This window comes from Cyprinus carpio, chromosome B2 (genome assembly GCF_018340385.1).
Source record: "Cyprinus carpio isolate SPL01 chromosome B2, ASM1834038v1, whole genome shotgun sequence".
Lineage (NCBI taxonomy): Eukaryota > Metazoa > Chordata > Actinopteri > Cypriniformes > Cyprinidae > Cyprinus > Cyprinus carpio.
In genome coordinates this window covers 15478827-15494166 of record NC_056598.1, presented here as the reverse complement: position 1 = coordinate 15494166, position 15340 = coordinate 15478827, and the positions used below count along the sequence as shown (strand labels likewise).

Genomic DNA, 15340 nt, shown 5'->3' with positions numbered 1-15340 from the left:
AAATATTGAGCTGCAAAACTATTGACATTATTGATAAGAAATGTTCCTTGAGCACCAAATCATATTAGAATGAATTCTGAAGGATAATGAGAAGGGAAGACTGAGGAATAATAGCTAGATATTCAGCTCCTCTATCAAGAAATACATTATTTTTTAAATATTTGCTTTTACTTTTAAAAAAGTTAACTAAAAGGTGAATAGTAAACTTGTCTCATCCAGCGATTAATGAACAGCATTTATAAATCCAAGTTAATTTGCAAATATACCATTGTTCCATTTACCTCATTTGTTCACACAGCTTCAAATTTTAAAACATGGAAGTTGACATTAACCTATATGCTGTCATTGATTTAATCCAACTTGATTAACCAATTTCTTAAATAAAACTGCATAAACCAATGATTATATATCTGTGGTTATTACAACTTTTAGGATTTTCATTTATTTTGAAGCCATTACTTTCCATGGCTTGCCCTTCAAAACAAAACACATTTGATATTACATGCAGAGATGTGTAATCTATTTAAGAAATGTACACAAGCATTGCAATGACTACTTCATACAGAAAATTAAAAAGCACTTAAGCACTTGTTTTTTTCTCTAGGAGGTTATAACCAGTTAATGCAGAACAAATGCAGCTGCTTAACTTTCTCAATCCTCCTTTCAATAAAATATGCATAGGATGGAAAACAGAGTCATTGCAAAACCAGTGCACAGCAGAAACAATTACTGCAAGATATCAAGTCTCTTCTCAGCTAATCAAATGAAAAGCTTTTCCAAGACAACTGAACACAATGTTGTACAAAATGAGAACAGCAGCGACATGCTGAGTTGGGGTATTTTCTTTAATGGTTGTATCAAAGACAGCTGTACATTTATTTGCCTTTCTTGGCTTTAATCTTCCTCAAGTAGAACTCCAGTTCTTTGCCCTCAAGGACGTAGCCATCAGCCCTGCCACACTGTCCTGGTCTGGAGGCAATGCAGGCTGAAAAACAAAACCATAGATTAAGAACACTTAAACTGAAGAGCAGTGTCACTGCAGGCAGCATTTCAGTGGTTATCAGAAAAGGTATAACTTCAGCACTATTGTGTCAGTAGCAGAACTGGTTAAAGTTTCATCACGATCACATCAATATCACATTAAGACCCCGTGTAACAACTAACCAAGAAGCTTCCCCTGCAGGAACTGCTCCTCCAACAGAGGACTGATCTTGCTCTTCTTTCTGCGCTCATCAAACTTCTTCTGGACCTTTTTTGACCTCTTCTTGTTCAGGATTTCCTCTTCCTCAGGGGTCTGGTTTGACAACAAATGAGAATTAGCCATATACTGATTACGGTGCATGTTTTTGATATTGACAGTTTGTAAGCTACAAGCCTTCCTCAGAGTCTTAAACTGCATCACTTTCATTCAGTAGCAGAACTGGACAATGTTATCATCAAAGAAAGACCACTATTAAAAGACCTAACAACTGAATATAGACAACTGACTGAACTTACCAGCTTGGCACCCTTCTTCCTGCCAAGTGGAAGAGCGTAGTGAGACTCATACCACTGTCTGTAAGGAGTGCTGTCCACAAGGACAATGCAGTTCTTCACCAGTGTCTTGGTTCTCACCAGCTCATTGTTAGAGGCATTGTAGACTACATCAATGATCCTGGTCTTGCGGGTACAGCCTGAAATATCAAAACCGCCTCTAATTCAACATCCAATAATAGCTCAGCAAATGCATTTAAGATCAGGTTGAATGCGTCTTTCTCAGAAAACTAAATGATATCCATCAAGCACATTCAGTAGCAGAACTGGACAGATTTTCTTCATTGAAAGAACTACACATATATAAGCAGCTCAAACCATTTCAGAAACTTACATTCTGAGCCCCATGAGAAGTTGCCCACATCGAGCCTCAAGGCACGGTATTTCTTGTTTCCACCACGGACTCTTACTGTGTGGATGCGGCGAGGTCCAATCTATGGAGAGCCATAAAAATATGAGTTTATATAATGTGGCACACCAATGAAGACATATTTTGAGCTCGGCCATGTGTCAGTGTAACTATGACGAATCCTAACATTGGGAGGTCAAATATTTTGACCAAAACGGCCAAAAATGACCAACCTAAGGACGTGTTTTCATCACCCACATTGTCGCAAAGAGATATGGATTCTGAGTAAGATTTACCTTGGTGTTTGCGGGAGGACGCCCGAGCTCATATTTCCTTTTCTTATGCACGGGCTTGCGTTTGCCACCAGTCTTGCGGCGTTTGTGCCAGTTGTCCCTTGAGATACCTTTGGTGTAAGTTAAAGTGATTGAGGTGCATTAGAAACAAATTTGAATGAAATTAAATCAATCCCTTTCACAGCATACTTGAGTGTTCAGTTCTCCAAGGTGTTTATCCGCATGAAAAATCGGATTCCGCTTCTGGATTCATCATGCACACTCAAACGCATACATTTAACCAAATATTATTTACTTGCCCTCGTGTTGTTCCACACTTGTACAACTTCCCCATAGAAAAGAACACAATCCTCAGTCACCTTGCCTGAAAACTACTTTTGTACAACATGGGAGAGAATCATCCAGGTGTGGAACGAATAAGAATTGTAATAAGAATAAAGAATTGTTTTTAAAAGCAGTAAGCCATTAGCAATAAGCTAACAGTTTACACGTCATTAGCTCCAACTTAACAAATAACACATTGTTAAAGTTAGTGGAAACTGTTTGTGTCGAGAAATACGAAGCAAACGATAGTTTGATAACATTTACAAGCTAACGTTACCCAAGCCTAGTTTTCAGCTCGTTAGCGGGCCATGCAGCCTCCAGTGGTCGACATGCATCTAACGTTACTACCCGTTTAGTATCTGGTGCTAACCAGTTCCTCATCCAAATTACACTTCTCAACCACTAAATCATTTATCTACAAATTGATCAGCGTTGTACACGTCTCGGAGTACAACTACCAGCCTTATTTTCACTCTTAACGCTGTTTGAGAGTATAGTACCCCATGCGCGCAGCCATCTTGAGCAAGGTCTCCAGACACTTTCCACATCTCTTCTCGTATAAACGGTTTTAAAGGCATTGAATCGTCTAATTTGCCACTATATCACTTGAAATCTACCTTTTTGATATAGCACTAAGCGAGTTTAGTTAAAAGCATCATTGGATAGCGCAGATGAAGACGGATTGTTCCAGCGACCAGAATCTGAAAACACGTACCCATTCTCAGGCGCCGGCTAGAAAGAGGGCTCGCAAAGGCTCATGGGCGGGTTTCAACAAACCACATATCGCGAGAATACCTGGAGAAACCGCGAGAGTAGTTCTAATGGCTCAGAGGGGAATCACTTCACTGCCACCACGCGTTCAGTAGTTTATAATGCCGAGTGTTTTGTACATAGTAGTGAACATACGAAGTAGATCAAAAAATATCGAAGTTGTCCTGAGACAAGAACGTATTTTGGTTGTAGGTGTTAGGACAACTTTGATGAAAAGTTCTGATCCACTTCAAATGTTGACTACTGTATATATGTATATATATATATATATATATATATATATATATATATATATATATATATATCTCAAGTACTTAGGTTTGTGTATATGAAATTTTACCAGAAAGTCTTCTTTGATATTGCTCATAACAAGCCCATGAACAATGTTCTTTTCAGAAAAGAAACTACGTGGCAGTGGGCCAGTAATTGAGGACACTTATGAAGTTCATGTAACTTTATTGATTTATAAGCTTGAAAGAACTGCAAACCAGGTATTGTTTAACACACATTTATACTGTACAGATGTAATTGGCAGTAGTGTAGATATGGTCACGTGCACAGTGCTGAAGGCTACAGTTAATTTAAGCAGAAATGTGTGTAAAATTCGTAAACATGGCAAAATCCGGTCACTCCTCCCAAGGGCTCATGTCTGTATCGATGGCCACACAGTTATATGCAGCATAGCGAAGCTTCTCTTCACAAACTTTAGCACTGCGGATTACAAAGCGGTAAAAAGGGACATTTTAATTAGTTATTATGCATCAGAAAAGACCAACTGCTCACATAGATATTATATTACATAAACAGACCTTGAGTATTTGGGTAGATAAAGGGTGCTGGAACATGTGGAAGATTGAGGAAGTGCATCTATGGTTTCAGAGCTAGACAAAAATGCATTTGTAAAATTTTTATTCAGACCTCATTATAAAAGCATGTGGTCTCAGTGTTATTTTCTTCATAACTCACCCTTGTTTGTCTGGGAAGACATAAATCGGAGCAGGAAGACGACTTCTCCCAGTCACAAACCTCAAAAACCTGCTGCGATCCTCTGGTAAATATGTAAATAAATCAAAAAAGGAAAATGAAGTACTTTCTTTTGCAAATTACTAGAAATAGTCGTTTCATGTACACAAAGGATCTTTACTAACCATTGGTGAAGTTCATCAGGGCTTCCCATAAGTATTGCACTCTGACATCCGTTTGTTCCAAGTCTTCAAAGCGTGCTGATATAAAGTAAATTACATTGAATTCCATTAGCAAACACTAACATAAAATCCTAGCAAAACACACTATTTTGGTAATGTGCCACTTGAAATCCAATTTAAATTTGGGACCTAAAGTAAAACAAACAAGTTGAGAATGACTGCTGTACAGAGCTGTAATATTTTCAGTTTCATCCACTATTCGGTTCAGTGCCTTGAAGAATTCATGCTGAGGCAGAGAATATCAATTATTTAATGCTCATGTCAGCTGCTGTATGACTCACTGAGGCGTTTAAGAGCCTCCACTGTGATCTCTGGGTCTCCACACACTTTCTTCTCCACTTCCTGCCATGTCAGGAGATCAAGCACAGCTTGCGGCACCACTTTCACCAGTCCTGCCTGCATGGCAGCAATCTGCAGTGCAGAAACACAGCACAGAATCTTACGGACTGTAATACTGTAATAGTCTCAATATACTTTGTAATGTAATATTACCTGTGCCCTACTCTCTTCTAGTCTGGATATCTGTACCAGGCGTATGAACTCAATGCGGTCTTCATATCGGACCACCTCTCCACTGCCTCCTGGGATCAGCTCCACCATCTGCCCGTCACTCAGGAGTGTGGTGTACACAAGCTCCTGGCCAAACTTAAAATCAAATGTCTCCTTGTCCATATGCTCCATAGCCTCCAACAACTTCACCTAAGAAATCATGTTTCATCAGTTCCACTGATTACACGTTGGTTAAATCAAGTCACATTTAGCTCTTTATTCAGTACAAATAATTTTGATTCAGGTATAAAGCAGCTCTACAGAAGACAGTGTCAACAGACCCGGAAGAGAAGAAAAAGCGTAATAAAGTCGTAATTTTTGTTATTTTTGGAACAAAATGTATTTTCGATGCTTCAGTAAATTCTAACGGACCCTCTGATGTCACATGGACTACTTTGATGATGTTTTTATTACCTTTCTGGACGTGGACAGTATACCGTACATACATTTTCAATGGAGAGACAGAAAGCTCTCGGACTAAATCTAAAATATCTTAAACTGTGTTCCGAAGATGAACGGAGGTCTTACGGGTTTGGAACGACATGAGGGTGAGTCATTAATGACATAATTTTAATATTTGGGTGAACTAACCCTGTAAGTATTGTAAAAGTATTATTACTTCGTTACATTACACCACTGGTCAGCACCTAAATGCAAAGATAGGACTGAGGGAGAGATGTTTGGACTTCTTACCAGCACAGAATCTACTGCAGGAAAGTCTATAGCCCAGCTGACTGATTCTCCAATCAGCTGCTTCCACACCAGCCCTGGTAAAGCCAGAACCTAAAGAATAAACATTATGAAATCTCATTCACTACAGAACATTCAATTAACACAAAAATCCCAATGCAAATACACACAAGACCAGCACTCACCAGAAAGTCTTTTCCACGAAGAGCTGCACCCATTAGTTGCCCAATCCTCTCAAACTTGTGGAATTCTCGGCATGAAGGATTTGGCACATAGAAGTCTCTGGCCTCTCCAGCCCCCTGATCCAAAAACAGTTTAATCATTGTATAATGATAAGTTAATAACTACCTTGTCAGTTGCATTAGAGTGAAGGCAAGTTAGCTGTTACCTGGTTAGAAGTTCGAGTGAAGAATGGGAGTGGCATGGGGCACTCTGATGAGCTGGGACAAAGCTCTTCAGACATGTCTGCCAGGCTGTCTCGAAAACCACCACCTACAAGACAGAAATCTCAGGTGAGGATATGGTGTTTTCTTGCAGACATGAGAATTATTGTGGGTGTGAGGAAGCTTATCTCTGTATGACCTTGATCGATGATGCCTTCTGCAATGAATTTACACTCCCACCATTGGTCATGTTGTGCTGGCCACCTGTAAGAAAGAGAAAAATATTTATATATAGTTTATAATAGTTTATATATAATAGTGATAGTTTCAATAATAACTAATGTGTTATGAAGCATTTTGACTTTTAAAAACAGCAAGTACTATAGTCACCTTTATTTATATAGCGCTTTAAACAAAAAAGATTGCGTCAAAACAACTGAACAACATTAATTAGGAAAACAGTGCGTCAATAATGCAAAATGACAGTTAAAGGCAGTTCATCACTGAATACAACTGCATATAAAACAACTGCGATGAAAAAAACTACCTGTAGTCCAGAGTCTTTTCATACTTGTCAGACGGCTTCAGACCCTCATACACCTGCATAAACAAAGAATATTCACTCTACATCACCCTTCAAATGTTTGTGGTCGAGAGGATTTTAAAAATGTTTTTAAAAATTTCTTATGCTCACCACGGCTGTATTTATGTTAAAAAATACAGTAAAAACAGTTATATTGTGAAATATTATAATTTTAAATAACTTATCTTATTAAATATATTTAAAATGTTATTTATTCCTGTGATGACAAAGCTGAATATTCAGCAGGCATTACTCCAGTCAAGTGTCACATGATCCTTCAGAAAATGATCCTAATATACTGATTCGGTGGTCAAGAAACATTTCCTATTATTACCAATGTTGAGAGTTGTGCTGCTTAATATTTTGGTGGAAATAATTTTTCAGGATTCTGTGATGAATAGAGAAAAGTCTTTTGTTATATTTTAAATGTCTTCACTGCCACTTCTGATGAATTTAATTTGTTTTTGCTGAACAATACAGCCTTTATTTCTTTAAAAAAAAAAATAAATAAATAACTTTGTGACACCAATTTTTGAACAGTACTACATCTCATGCAACCACAGAACAATGGATTTAGTAAATGTATTGACACTTGTTTCGTGGACTACCTGAGTGAAGACAGCATTTTTACATGTGGGGTCAAGAGTGGGATTGTCACGGTGCTCCATGGCAAGGTGTCGGTTGATGTAAAGGCGGGGCAGGAAGTTAGGTTTACTGGTCTCAGAGTCCTTCAGGCACTGGGTGATGAGGGCAGAGCGACGCTTGGACAACAGCAGGAACTGCTTTATGTTCTAAGAGCAGCACAACATTTGAGGAAACAGGAAAAAAAAAAGTTTGGCACATAAATTCCTGATAGCAATGGTAGACAAGGGAAGAAGTAGGGCAGATAGTACAAATTTCACATTGATAATTTAAATAACTGATGTAAAAGAAAGGAACAACATGTACACATATACACAAACTATTCACTGAAGGTGTAGAGAATGGCACAAGATAAATTTGCTGTAGACAAGAGTACTAACTTTGATCTGGTTGAATGTTCCAAGGCTGTAGTCCCATGCAGGCACCATATGAGGCAACAGACTGTCCAGGAGTGTGATGAACCTACAGATGCAAAAAAACTGATAGCTGCCAAAATCTCATATATATAGGGCTTATGATGTCACATATTGCTGGGCATTACCTCTGAATGACCAAGATGCGGCGATAGAGGACATCAGGGGGTGTGCCCTCCAACCTCGGGTAGCGAACTAAGTTGGGAGACTGGAATATGTCTGCATTCAGGCCCAAGTTACGCACGCAGGACGATTTTATCTTTAGACCCCTGATCCGTACATCCATTCCCTCATCTACAGCAAAATATGATTACAGAAAATAAACAAATCAAGATGACTGGTCAGGAGTCAGGCTTTCTCTTTCAGATGTCAGCGCATGAGTCTTACCTCTGCATTCCTCAATCCTTATCTCTATGACAGGCAAATATGATGTCATGTCCTCCAGAACACAAACATCTCCAATTAAGTTGCTGTGATAGAAATAAAGCCATAGTGTTGCAATATTCACAATCTTTTTTTATTATTATTTTCCTTTTTAGAGGGAAAATATATGCAGAGATCAGGACATACATTATTTCTCAGAAAGAATGAAAAAAAATGAAAAAACATACATACACATTAATTTTACTATGGAGAGTATGTAGCTTCCTTTTCCACACATACTCTCCAGCAGCTAGTACCCTTCCCTTGGTGTTTTTCTGTGATGGTGTAATAAAGAACCTAATAACATTCTTTCAACAAAATTCTCTCCACAAGGCTGAGTTTGTAGATTTCCATTGTGTTTTACAAATTTTCTCCCAATCCTCATCTGAGACATTAAAATTCCCTTCCAGTTTCCATTTGTCTCTAACATAAAATGTGTTTTCGGGTACATTTTATAGAAATGCATTATATAATTTTGAGATAATAACACTTAAGAACACTTTTATTATCCCCGTCTTGAGGATTGTCAATATTTCTGGTTTGATATTACACAGATATCTAGAGAAGTCATTTTGATTAAGCCCATATTTTCCCTTTAGCGCTTCAAAGCTTTGGATTTTGCCCTTATTAAAAATTTTGTAATAATTTGAAATTCCTAGCTTAGCCCAGCTTTGAAATCGGTCATCTATTCTGTTTGGGACAAAATCAGTATCAAAGGCACACCCTCTTAATATTTTCGATGCATCTTTCAAACCACCCATTTTCTTTGCTTGATGCCAAATTTTAAATAAATTGATCCATGGGTTTGTTTCCTTAATCATTCTACTTCTTAGCTTGTTATCAGCAATAAGGAGAGATAATGGAGACTCTTTCTATTTCAGTCCATCTTGCTGAATATACTGGACTACTCCAGCAGACTAATGGCCTTAATTGGGCCGCATAATATTGTGGTAAGCATGGGAGGCCTTACCTACCTTTTCCTTTACTTAATAGTAATGTTTTAAATCTTATTCTGGGTTTTTTACCCTTCCATAATAATCTAGATATTAATTAATTTCAATCTGTAAATTGTTGATTCGAAAGTTCTACTGGAAGTGTCTGATATAAGTATAATAATTTTGGTAGAATGATCATCTGCACTGAATCAGCTTTGGAACTGAAGACTATACAAAGGGTTTTGTTTCACAATCCTCTCCAGGGTGCGGTTATCCCTATTGCTTGTACACTTTTTTTTCTACCACATCTTTTCCTTCCCTTCGCCTCTCTATTAATGTGCTTTGACACAGAGCTCTGTGAACAGCCAGCCTCTTTTGCAATGACCTTTTGTGTCTTGCTCTCCTTGTGCAAGGTGTCAATGGTTGTCTTTTGGACAACTGTCAAGTCAGCAGTCTTCCCCATGATTGTGTAGCCTACAGAACTAGACCGAGAGACCATTTAAAGGCTTTGCAGGTGTTTTGAGTTAATTAGCTGGTTAGAGTGTGGCACCAGGTGTCTTCAATATTGAACCTTTTCACAATATTCTAATATTCTGAGATACTGAACTTGGGATTTTCCTTAGTTGTCAGTTATAATAATTAAAATTAAAAGAAATAAACATTTGAAATATATCAGTCTGTGTGTAATGAATGAATATAATATACAAGTTTCATTTTTTGAATGGAATTAGTTAAATAAATCAACTTTTTGATGATATTCTAATTATATGACCAGCACCTGTATAAAAAAAACTCCATCTCACAGAGTCAAAGGCTTTCTCTGCATCTAAACTCAATAGTGCAGCTTCCACATTACGATTTGAAAGGAAACTAAGAATATGTAAAGTTCTTCTGATGTTGTCCGATGCTTGCCGTTGACAAAGCCTGTCTGATCTAAATTAATGAGGTCTGGGAGAATCTTTTTATAATCTTCATGCTAAAATGGAGGTAAACAACTTATAGTCAACATTTAGAACACTAATTGGCCAATAGTTACCACATTCCAACTTATCTTTTCCCTCCTTTAAAATGACAGAGATAATCGCTTTTCTCCAGGAAGGTAAGATTTCCCTTTTTTGTACTACCCAACTGTAAGCCTTTAATAAAGTTAGGGCCAAATGATCGAACATGGATTTGTACCATTCTGCAGGGTAGCCATCCGCTCCTGGTGATTTGTCTGTCTTTAGGCTTGCCACAGCTACTTTTAACTCCTCCATTGTAATTTCCACTAATTAAGATTTATTTTGTTCCTCTGACACTGTGGGTAACTCTAATGAGGATAAAAATGAATCTATCTGCAGATCGTCATTAATTTTATCCAGTTTTTCCAAACTCTGTTGTATTTGCTCTAGTTTACAATGTATATCCCTGGTTTGAGTATTTCTGATTTTATTGATAGCTCTGTCTGCTTGTGGTTTCCTAAATCTGTAGGATAACAATTTTAATGATTTCCCCCCATTTCATAGTATCTATGTTTTAAGAACAGAAGTTTCTTTTGTAATTCTATAGAATATATTTCATCTATTTCTTTAACTGGTTTTTTTTTTTATCTTGCTTAACTTTATGATTCATGATTCAGTCTTTTTAGTTTAATTTCAAGGTCTTGTAGTTTCTGCCTTCTACGTTTCTTTAAATTAGATGTAATGGATATAATTTTACCTCTTACTACTACCTTTAGTGCATCCCACAATATTCAGAATCTTATATAACCTCTAAATATTTATAACTTCAAAATAGTGCTTCTACAACAGCTTATATAAAATGGTAATTGGCCCCAAAAATTAATTAGACTTTTAAACCACACTTAAAAATAATTGAATGTTTTCACATTAGCTAACAAAATAACAAAGTGACATTTATTTTAAAATAAAATATCCCAAGGACACCTTCCATACAAAATATTGCACCAACAATGTTTGTTAGGTTTTAAATAATAATAAAAAAATGACTTACTCATCTATTGTTACATCACTGTATTTCTTGAGATTATCTCCATCTCCACCATATACAGTCACTCTTTTGGGCATGTAGTTAAAATCGGTTGAGTCCACTGTTAATATCAGTTTGCTAAAAGAAGAGAAAATAAAAACTTATTTTGTTTCTGATCAGCTTTTTTAATCTGAATGAAATCTGGCACAGTTTTCTGGAGTCTGATTACCAAAAAAAAAAAACACAAGGTTTGAAATTAAATAAAATCAGATTTTGTGCAATGCGTCTCAGGCCCCGTTTACACTAGTGGTTTTTCATTTTAAAACAGTGTTTTAGAATGAAAACGATCCTCGTCTACACTGGCATTTCCGCGACGTTTCAGAAACGATCTCCGTCTACACTACACAACCTAAAACGCACGTCACGTGACCATTCATGCAGGTACAGCCATAGATATGAATAGGTAGATTCCCTATTATTTAGATCGTGGACGCGTCTACGTGCTTGAAGTGATCAAATGGGGAATCTACCTATACATCTATGGGAACAACAATGCGCATTATGTTATTGTTTACACGGTCGTCAAGGATACACAGAGTGAATGTGGGCAGCCACACCATAATTTTCAAAACCCCGGAGTCTTCAAACAAAAACGGGGTCTGCAGCGTTTTCAAAAGTCTCCGTTTTCAAAGGGTCGAAAACGGCAGAGTAGTATAAACGTTACACATAACCATAGCAAAAGTTATGTTTTAAAATGAAAACGCACTAGTGTAAACGGGGCCTCAGTCTGAATGATCAGATCTGATTTCACTTGCAAAATGACAGTTCAGTCAGTCCCAAAGGTGACTAGCAAATGAGCCGCGCCTTACTTGACCACAGTGCCTCTCTTCATGTGCAGCCGGATCCAGTGCTGTCCCTGCATGCCATCGCTCTCCCAGAACGTCTCGGTGTCTCCATCAGTCAGGCAGCTTGCGCCACCACTGGGGTCCTCCTTCAAACAGGAAAACTCACTTACTAGTCTAGAACACCTGATATGTTCATGGCTCTCTGCTCTTCAGTATAATGTGGAACAATGCTAAGCCCTCACATACCGAATTAGAAGACACATCAATGCTGGTCACGCATTGCTTCACGCCGCCAAGGTTTTCCTCTTCTTTCCCAGTGTGGTCACAGTAGTAGTGTACTAGGTCCTCATCACATTCAAACGTCCATGTAGGAGGTACATACCTGGAAGACAGAGTTTGCATACAGTCCATCAAAGGATTAAGCAGATCTGGGTCAATAACATCATGCTCATTTTTTTTGCTTTTGCTATGCTGTGATAAACATCTTTTACATTTACAGAAACCATCATGAAGAAAAATGCCTCATAAAAAGAAACAGTTTGGAAAAATATTTTGTTATTACCATTATTTCTTAGGAACAAAATATTTTGACAACTGCTTCTTAATATTAGAATATATTAATTCGACTCGTTCACCAAATACAAGCCATGTGGTCCAGATTTTTTCCTTTACATTTCTGTGTCAAAGCATCCACTCACCTCAGTCTGCGAACAGCGACCTCGTCCGGCTCTGCCACCTTGGGTTTGGCACCCACGTGCAAGGAGTTTTCCACATCCACCACCTGCTCCCACCTACAAAACCATTCAGGAAAAATGGTGGTACTTTACATTCACTGAATTGTCAGGATAAAGTTATTTACAATCAACACTTTAATATCTTTTGAATATACAATTCATGGAGACTGGGAATTCAAGTCGTAAGCTGAATATGTCTGACCCCCCCCCCCAGTTCAATTTCAGTGGCATCTTATATTTAAAATAATTGATTGAGGTGTTACCTCAAGACTGCAAAACCCTTTTCTGCTATAATACAGCAAATACTATCGTTTAAAGATTTGTGGTCTGTAGGTTTTTTTTAAGTCTTTTATGCTCACCAAGCCTGCACTAATCAATCAATCAAAAATTGAGTAGAACAGTAATGTTGTAAAATATTATTATATTTAAAAACAGCTGTTATCTATTTAAATATATTTTATATATACAAAAATGTATTCCTGGGTTGGCAAAGCTGAATTTCCTGCAGCTATTACACAGCTATTAGTGTCACATGATCAAGTTCAGAAATCATTTGAATATGCGACATTGGGAGATATTGCCATATTTTTTATTATTATCTATACTAAAAACAGTTTAATACTTTTGTGGAAACCATGATCCTTTTCCATTTGAAAGTTCAAAAGAACAGCATTCATTTGAAACAGAAATCTTATGTAAGATTATATACAGTCTGACCACAGACCTTTGAACGTTTGGCTCCCCAACATGTTGCTCACAACTTTACAGTTCAATAAACTGAAGTTACGTACATCTTGGATCGAGAATGCACAACTTTACAGTTCAATAAACTGAAGTTACGTACATAGAGAATGGTGGACACACAACTTTACAGTTCAATAAACTGAAGTTACGTACATCTTGGATCAGTGAATTAGAGAATGGTGGACAATGGTGACACAAACCTGCTACTAGGCTTGTGGTCATAACCAAACAGCTGCTGCTGGCGGAGGACAGCGTCGGGAGATTCCACCAGCACAAGCCTGTCTCCACCCTCTGTGTGTTTACACACCAGGATCCAGCCCTCCTCTAAGTCCAGACCAGCACGATACTCCTCCAGCTGCTCCTGTGATGGACAGAACAGTCAAACAATCGCAGTGACAAACAAAACAGGCTGACTCATATTTGAATGCCCATTGATCAGAAGAGTGGAAAATTCTGAGACACACACACACACATTACATGCCGTGACGTCACGGACCAGGAAGTCCTGTGTATTCAGAGAGCAATAATGATACAGCAGATCAATCAAAATACTTTCAGACACCAGTTCCCGACAACAGCCCATACAAATAGTACATACCTTGCTTATTTTGACCCACAGACCGTGGCTGTTGCAGTACTCTTCCCCTGTTGTTCGTATACATGTGCCTTTTTTGAGCTCGATGTTACACTTGCATAATTTTTTGTGTGGAGCCTGATGTGGGCTTTCCCACACCGACACCAAACTCTTGCCTCCTGAGTTGCCAGCTGTTGAGCCCGATGACGAATCCTTACAGATTTTGTAGCAAACCTCTTTCGGCACGTAACACAGGGACTCCGGCAGAGCTTCACTTTTTCCGAAACATTCAATGCACTTGTTTAAAAACCGTATCCTTCCCAGGAGGGTGTGAGGGCTCTCGTCTAAAGACATCTCCTCCTCAGGTCTGAGTGCGCGAGCCGAGAGCTTGATGATGATGATGTGTCATCAACAACAACACCAGCACTGAGCAGTTCGGCCGTCAGCGAGCATTACATTACCCTCACGTATGCTTTCCCTTTCTTTCCCGGTCTCTCCGCTTTTACGGAGATCCGGTGTAATAAACGAACCGTACGATAAAAGTCTAGCTAGAGCTGAGCATTGTTACTCCCGTCAGAGCTTTCTCACGGATACTGGCATCTGTCAAGACAGCTATGCATCTCAACAGGTGTTAAGAGTTTCAATGGGCGGAGCAAACATGAATATTCATGAGTTCACGCTCCTTGAATCTCGACAGATTTGAAATATTTAAAAAAAAAAATTAATAATATATTTTAAGCGTTGCGCATATAAGCCTAAACTACATTTGGTTAATCATTTAGGTTATAATGTTTTTTATTAGTTTGCAGTGCTCATTTCTGTTCAAACAAACTTTTGTGCAGCCGGTGTAAGATTCAGTTCCTGAAATATTTGGTTCCACTGGGTGGCGCTCACGTGAATATTCATCAGGATGCCCCATCGAGGGCGGGGCCTTCAAGCACAAAGGCGAGTGGAGCAGAGATTATTAGCGTCGGCGCCTCAGATCGTGTTTTGTTTTATGGATTATTTCAAGCAGGTAATAAAATTGAACGAAGTTAAGCTTAAACTACTCCTATGACACCTGTCACATTTAGTAAATAATTAATAAATAAATAATCGTTTCTGTTACATGTGTTTGTCAGTACTCTGTTTACCTGAACGATTACAGAACTGATCACTATTTTAAGTCAGGCTCACACTACAGGATTTTTGGCTGGATTTTGCTGTCGCGGACGGATGTCCACGGTCTTTGACAAAACCCCCGGATCGTGACCAAATCGGTGCTCGTTGCGGTCGCCGAAGCTCGTTAAATGTGAGCAGGTCAGCACGTGATCCGAACCCTTCTTGAGCTATCACAGACGCTACATTTTCAAACCTGTTTGATATTATGGCCACCTGATAAT

At 38.3% G+C, this 15340-nt stretch overlaps 2 protein-coding genes and 3 non-coding genes across 5 annotated transcripts; all 5 read right to left on the bottom strand.

Moving 5' to 3' along the window:
• Positions 1-527: 527 nt before the first annotated feature.
• Positions 528-662, bottom strand: LOC122136410. Its single transcript, XR_006154110.1, has one exon. It is a non-coding gene; the product is annotated as a small nucleolar RNA SNORA47 (small nucleolar RNA).
• Positions 663-827: 165 nt separating this feature from the next.
• Positions 828-3332, bottom strand: rps8a (ribosomal protein S8a). The gene is made up of 6 exons (XM_042718295.1): positions 3215-3332; positions 2179-2285; positions 1868-1967; positions 1498-1673; positions 1165-1294; positions 828-985 (listed from the first exon to the last, which is right to left on the bottom strand). The coding sequence occupies exons 1-6, from the start codon at positions 3216-3218 to the stop codon at positions 876-878; spliced, it is 627 nt and encodes a 208-aa protein (XP_042574229.1). The 5' UTR covers positions 3219-3332; the 3' UTR covers positions 828-875.
• On the bottom strand, positions 1376-1445 carry LOC122136403. Its single transcript, XR_006154103.1, has one exon. It is a non-coding gene; the product is annotated as a small nucleolar RNA SNORD38 (small nucleolar RNA).
• On the bottom strand, positions 2038-2143 carry LOC122136404. Its single transcript, XR_006154104.1, has one exon. It is a non-coding gene; the product is annotated as a small nucleolar RNA SNORD46 (small nucleolar RNA).
• Positions 3333-3709: 377 nt separating the features above from the next.
• LOC109044935 (E3 ubiquitin-protein ligase HECTD3-like) lies at positions 3710-14658 on the bottom strand. The gene is made up of 21 exons (XM_042718291.1): positions 13983-14658; positions 13585-13745; positions 12605-12697; positions 12153-12288; positions 11931-12052; positions 11086-11199; positions 8123-8205; positions 7864-8029; positions 7703-7784; positions 7289-7471; positions 6645-6697; positions 6297-6361; positions 6103-6206; positions 5900-6013; positions 5718-5807; positions 4968-5174; positions 4757-4886; positions 4419-4493; positions 4237-4318; positions 4080-4151; positions 3710-3981 (listed from the first exon to the last, which is right to left on the bottom strand). Exons 1-21 carry the CDS (start codon positions 14310-14312, stop codon positions 3897-3899), a joined length of 2547 nt encoding a protein of 848 aa, XP_042574225.1. The 5' UTR covers positions 14313-14658; the 3' UTR covers positions 3710-3896.
• Positions 14659-15340: the final 682 nt, after the last annotated feature.

Excerpts from the sequence above, each read along its gene's own strand:
- rps8a (XM_042718295.1), bottom strand. Across the intron at positions 1,968-2,178 it reads GTCCTCCCGCAAACACCAAG|ATTGGACCTCGCCGCATCCA; the intron begins GTAAATCTTACT and ends GGCTCTCCATAG. Across the intron at positions 1,674-1,867 it reads CTTCTCATGGGGCTCAGAAT|GCTGTACCCGCAAGACCAGG; the intron begins GTAAGTTTCTGA and ends TTGATATTTCAG.
- LOC109044935 (XM_042718291.1), bottom strand. The coding sequence starts at position 14,312 with ATGTCTTTAGACGAGAGCCCTCACACCCTCCTGGGAAGGATACGGTTT. Across the intron at positions 5,175-5,717 it reads CTGCAGTAGATTCTGTGCTG|GTGAAGTTGTTGGAGGCTAT; the intron begins GTAAGAAGTCCA and ends ATGATTTCTTAG. Across the intron at positions 3,982-4,079 it reads TATCTACCCAAATACTCAAG|TGCTAAAGTTTGTGAAGAGA; the intron begins GTCTGTTTATGT and ends TGTAATCCGCAG.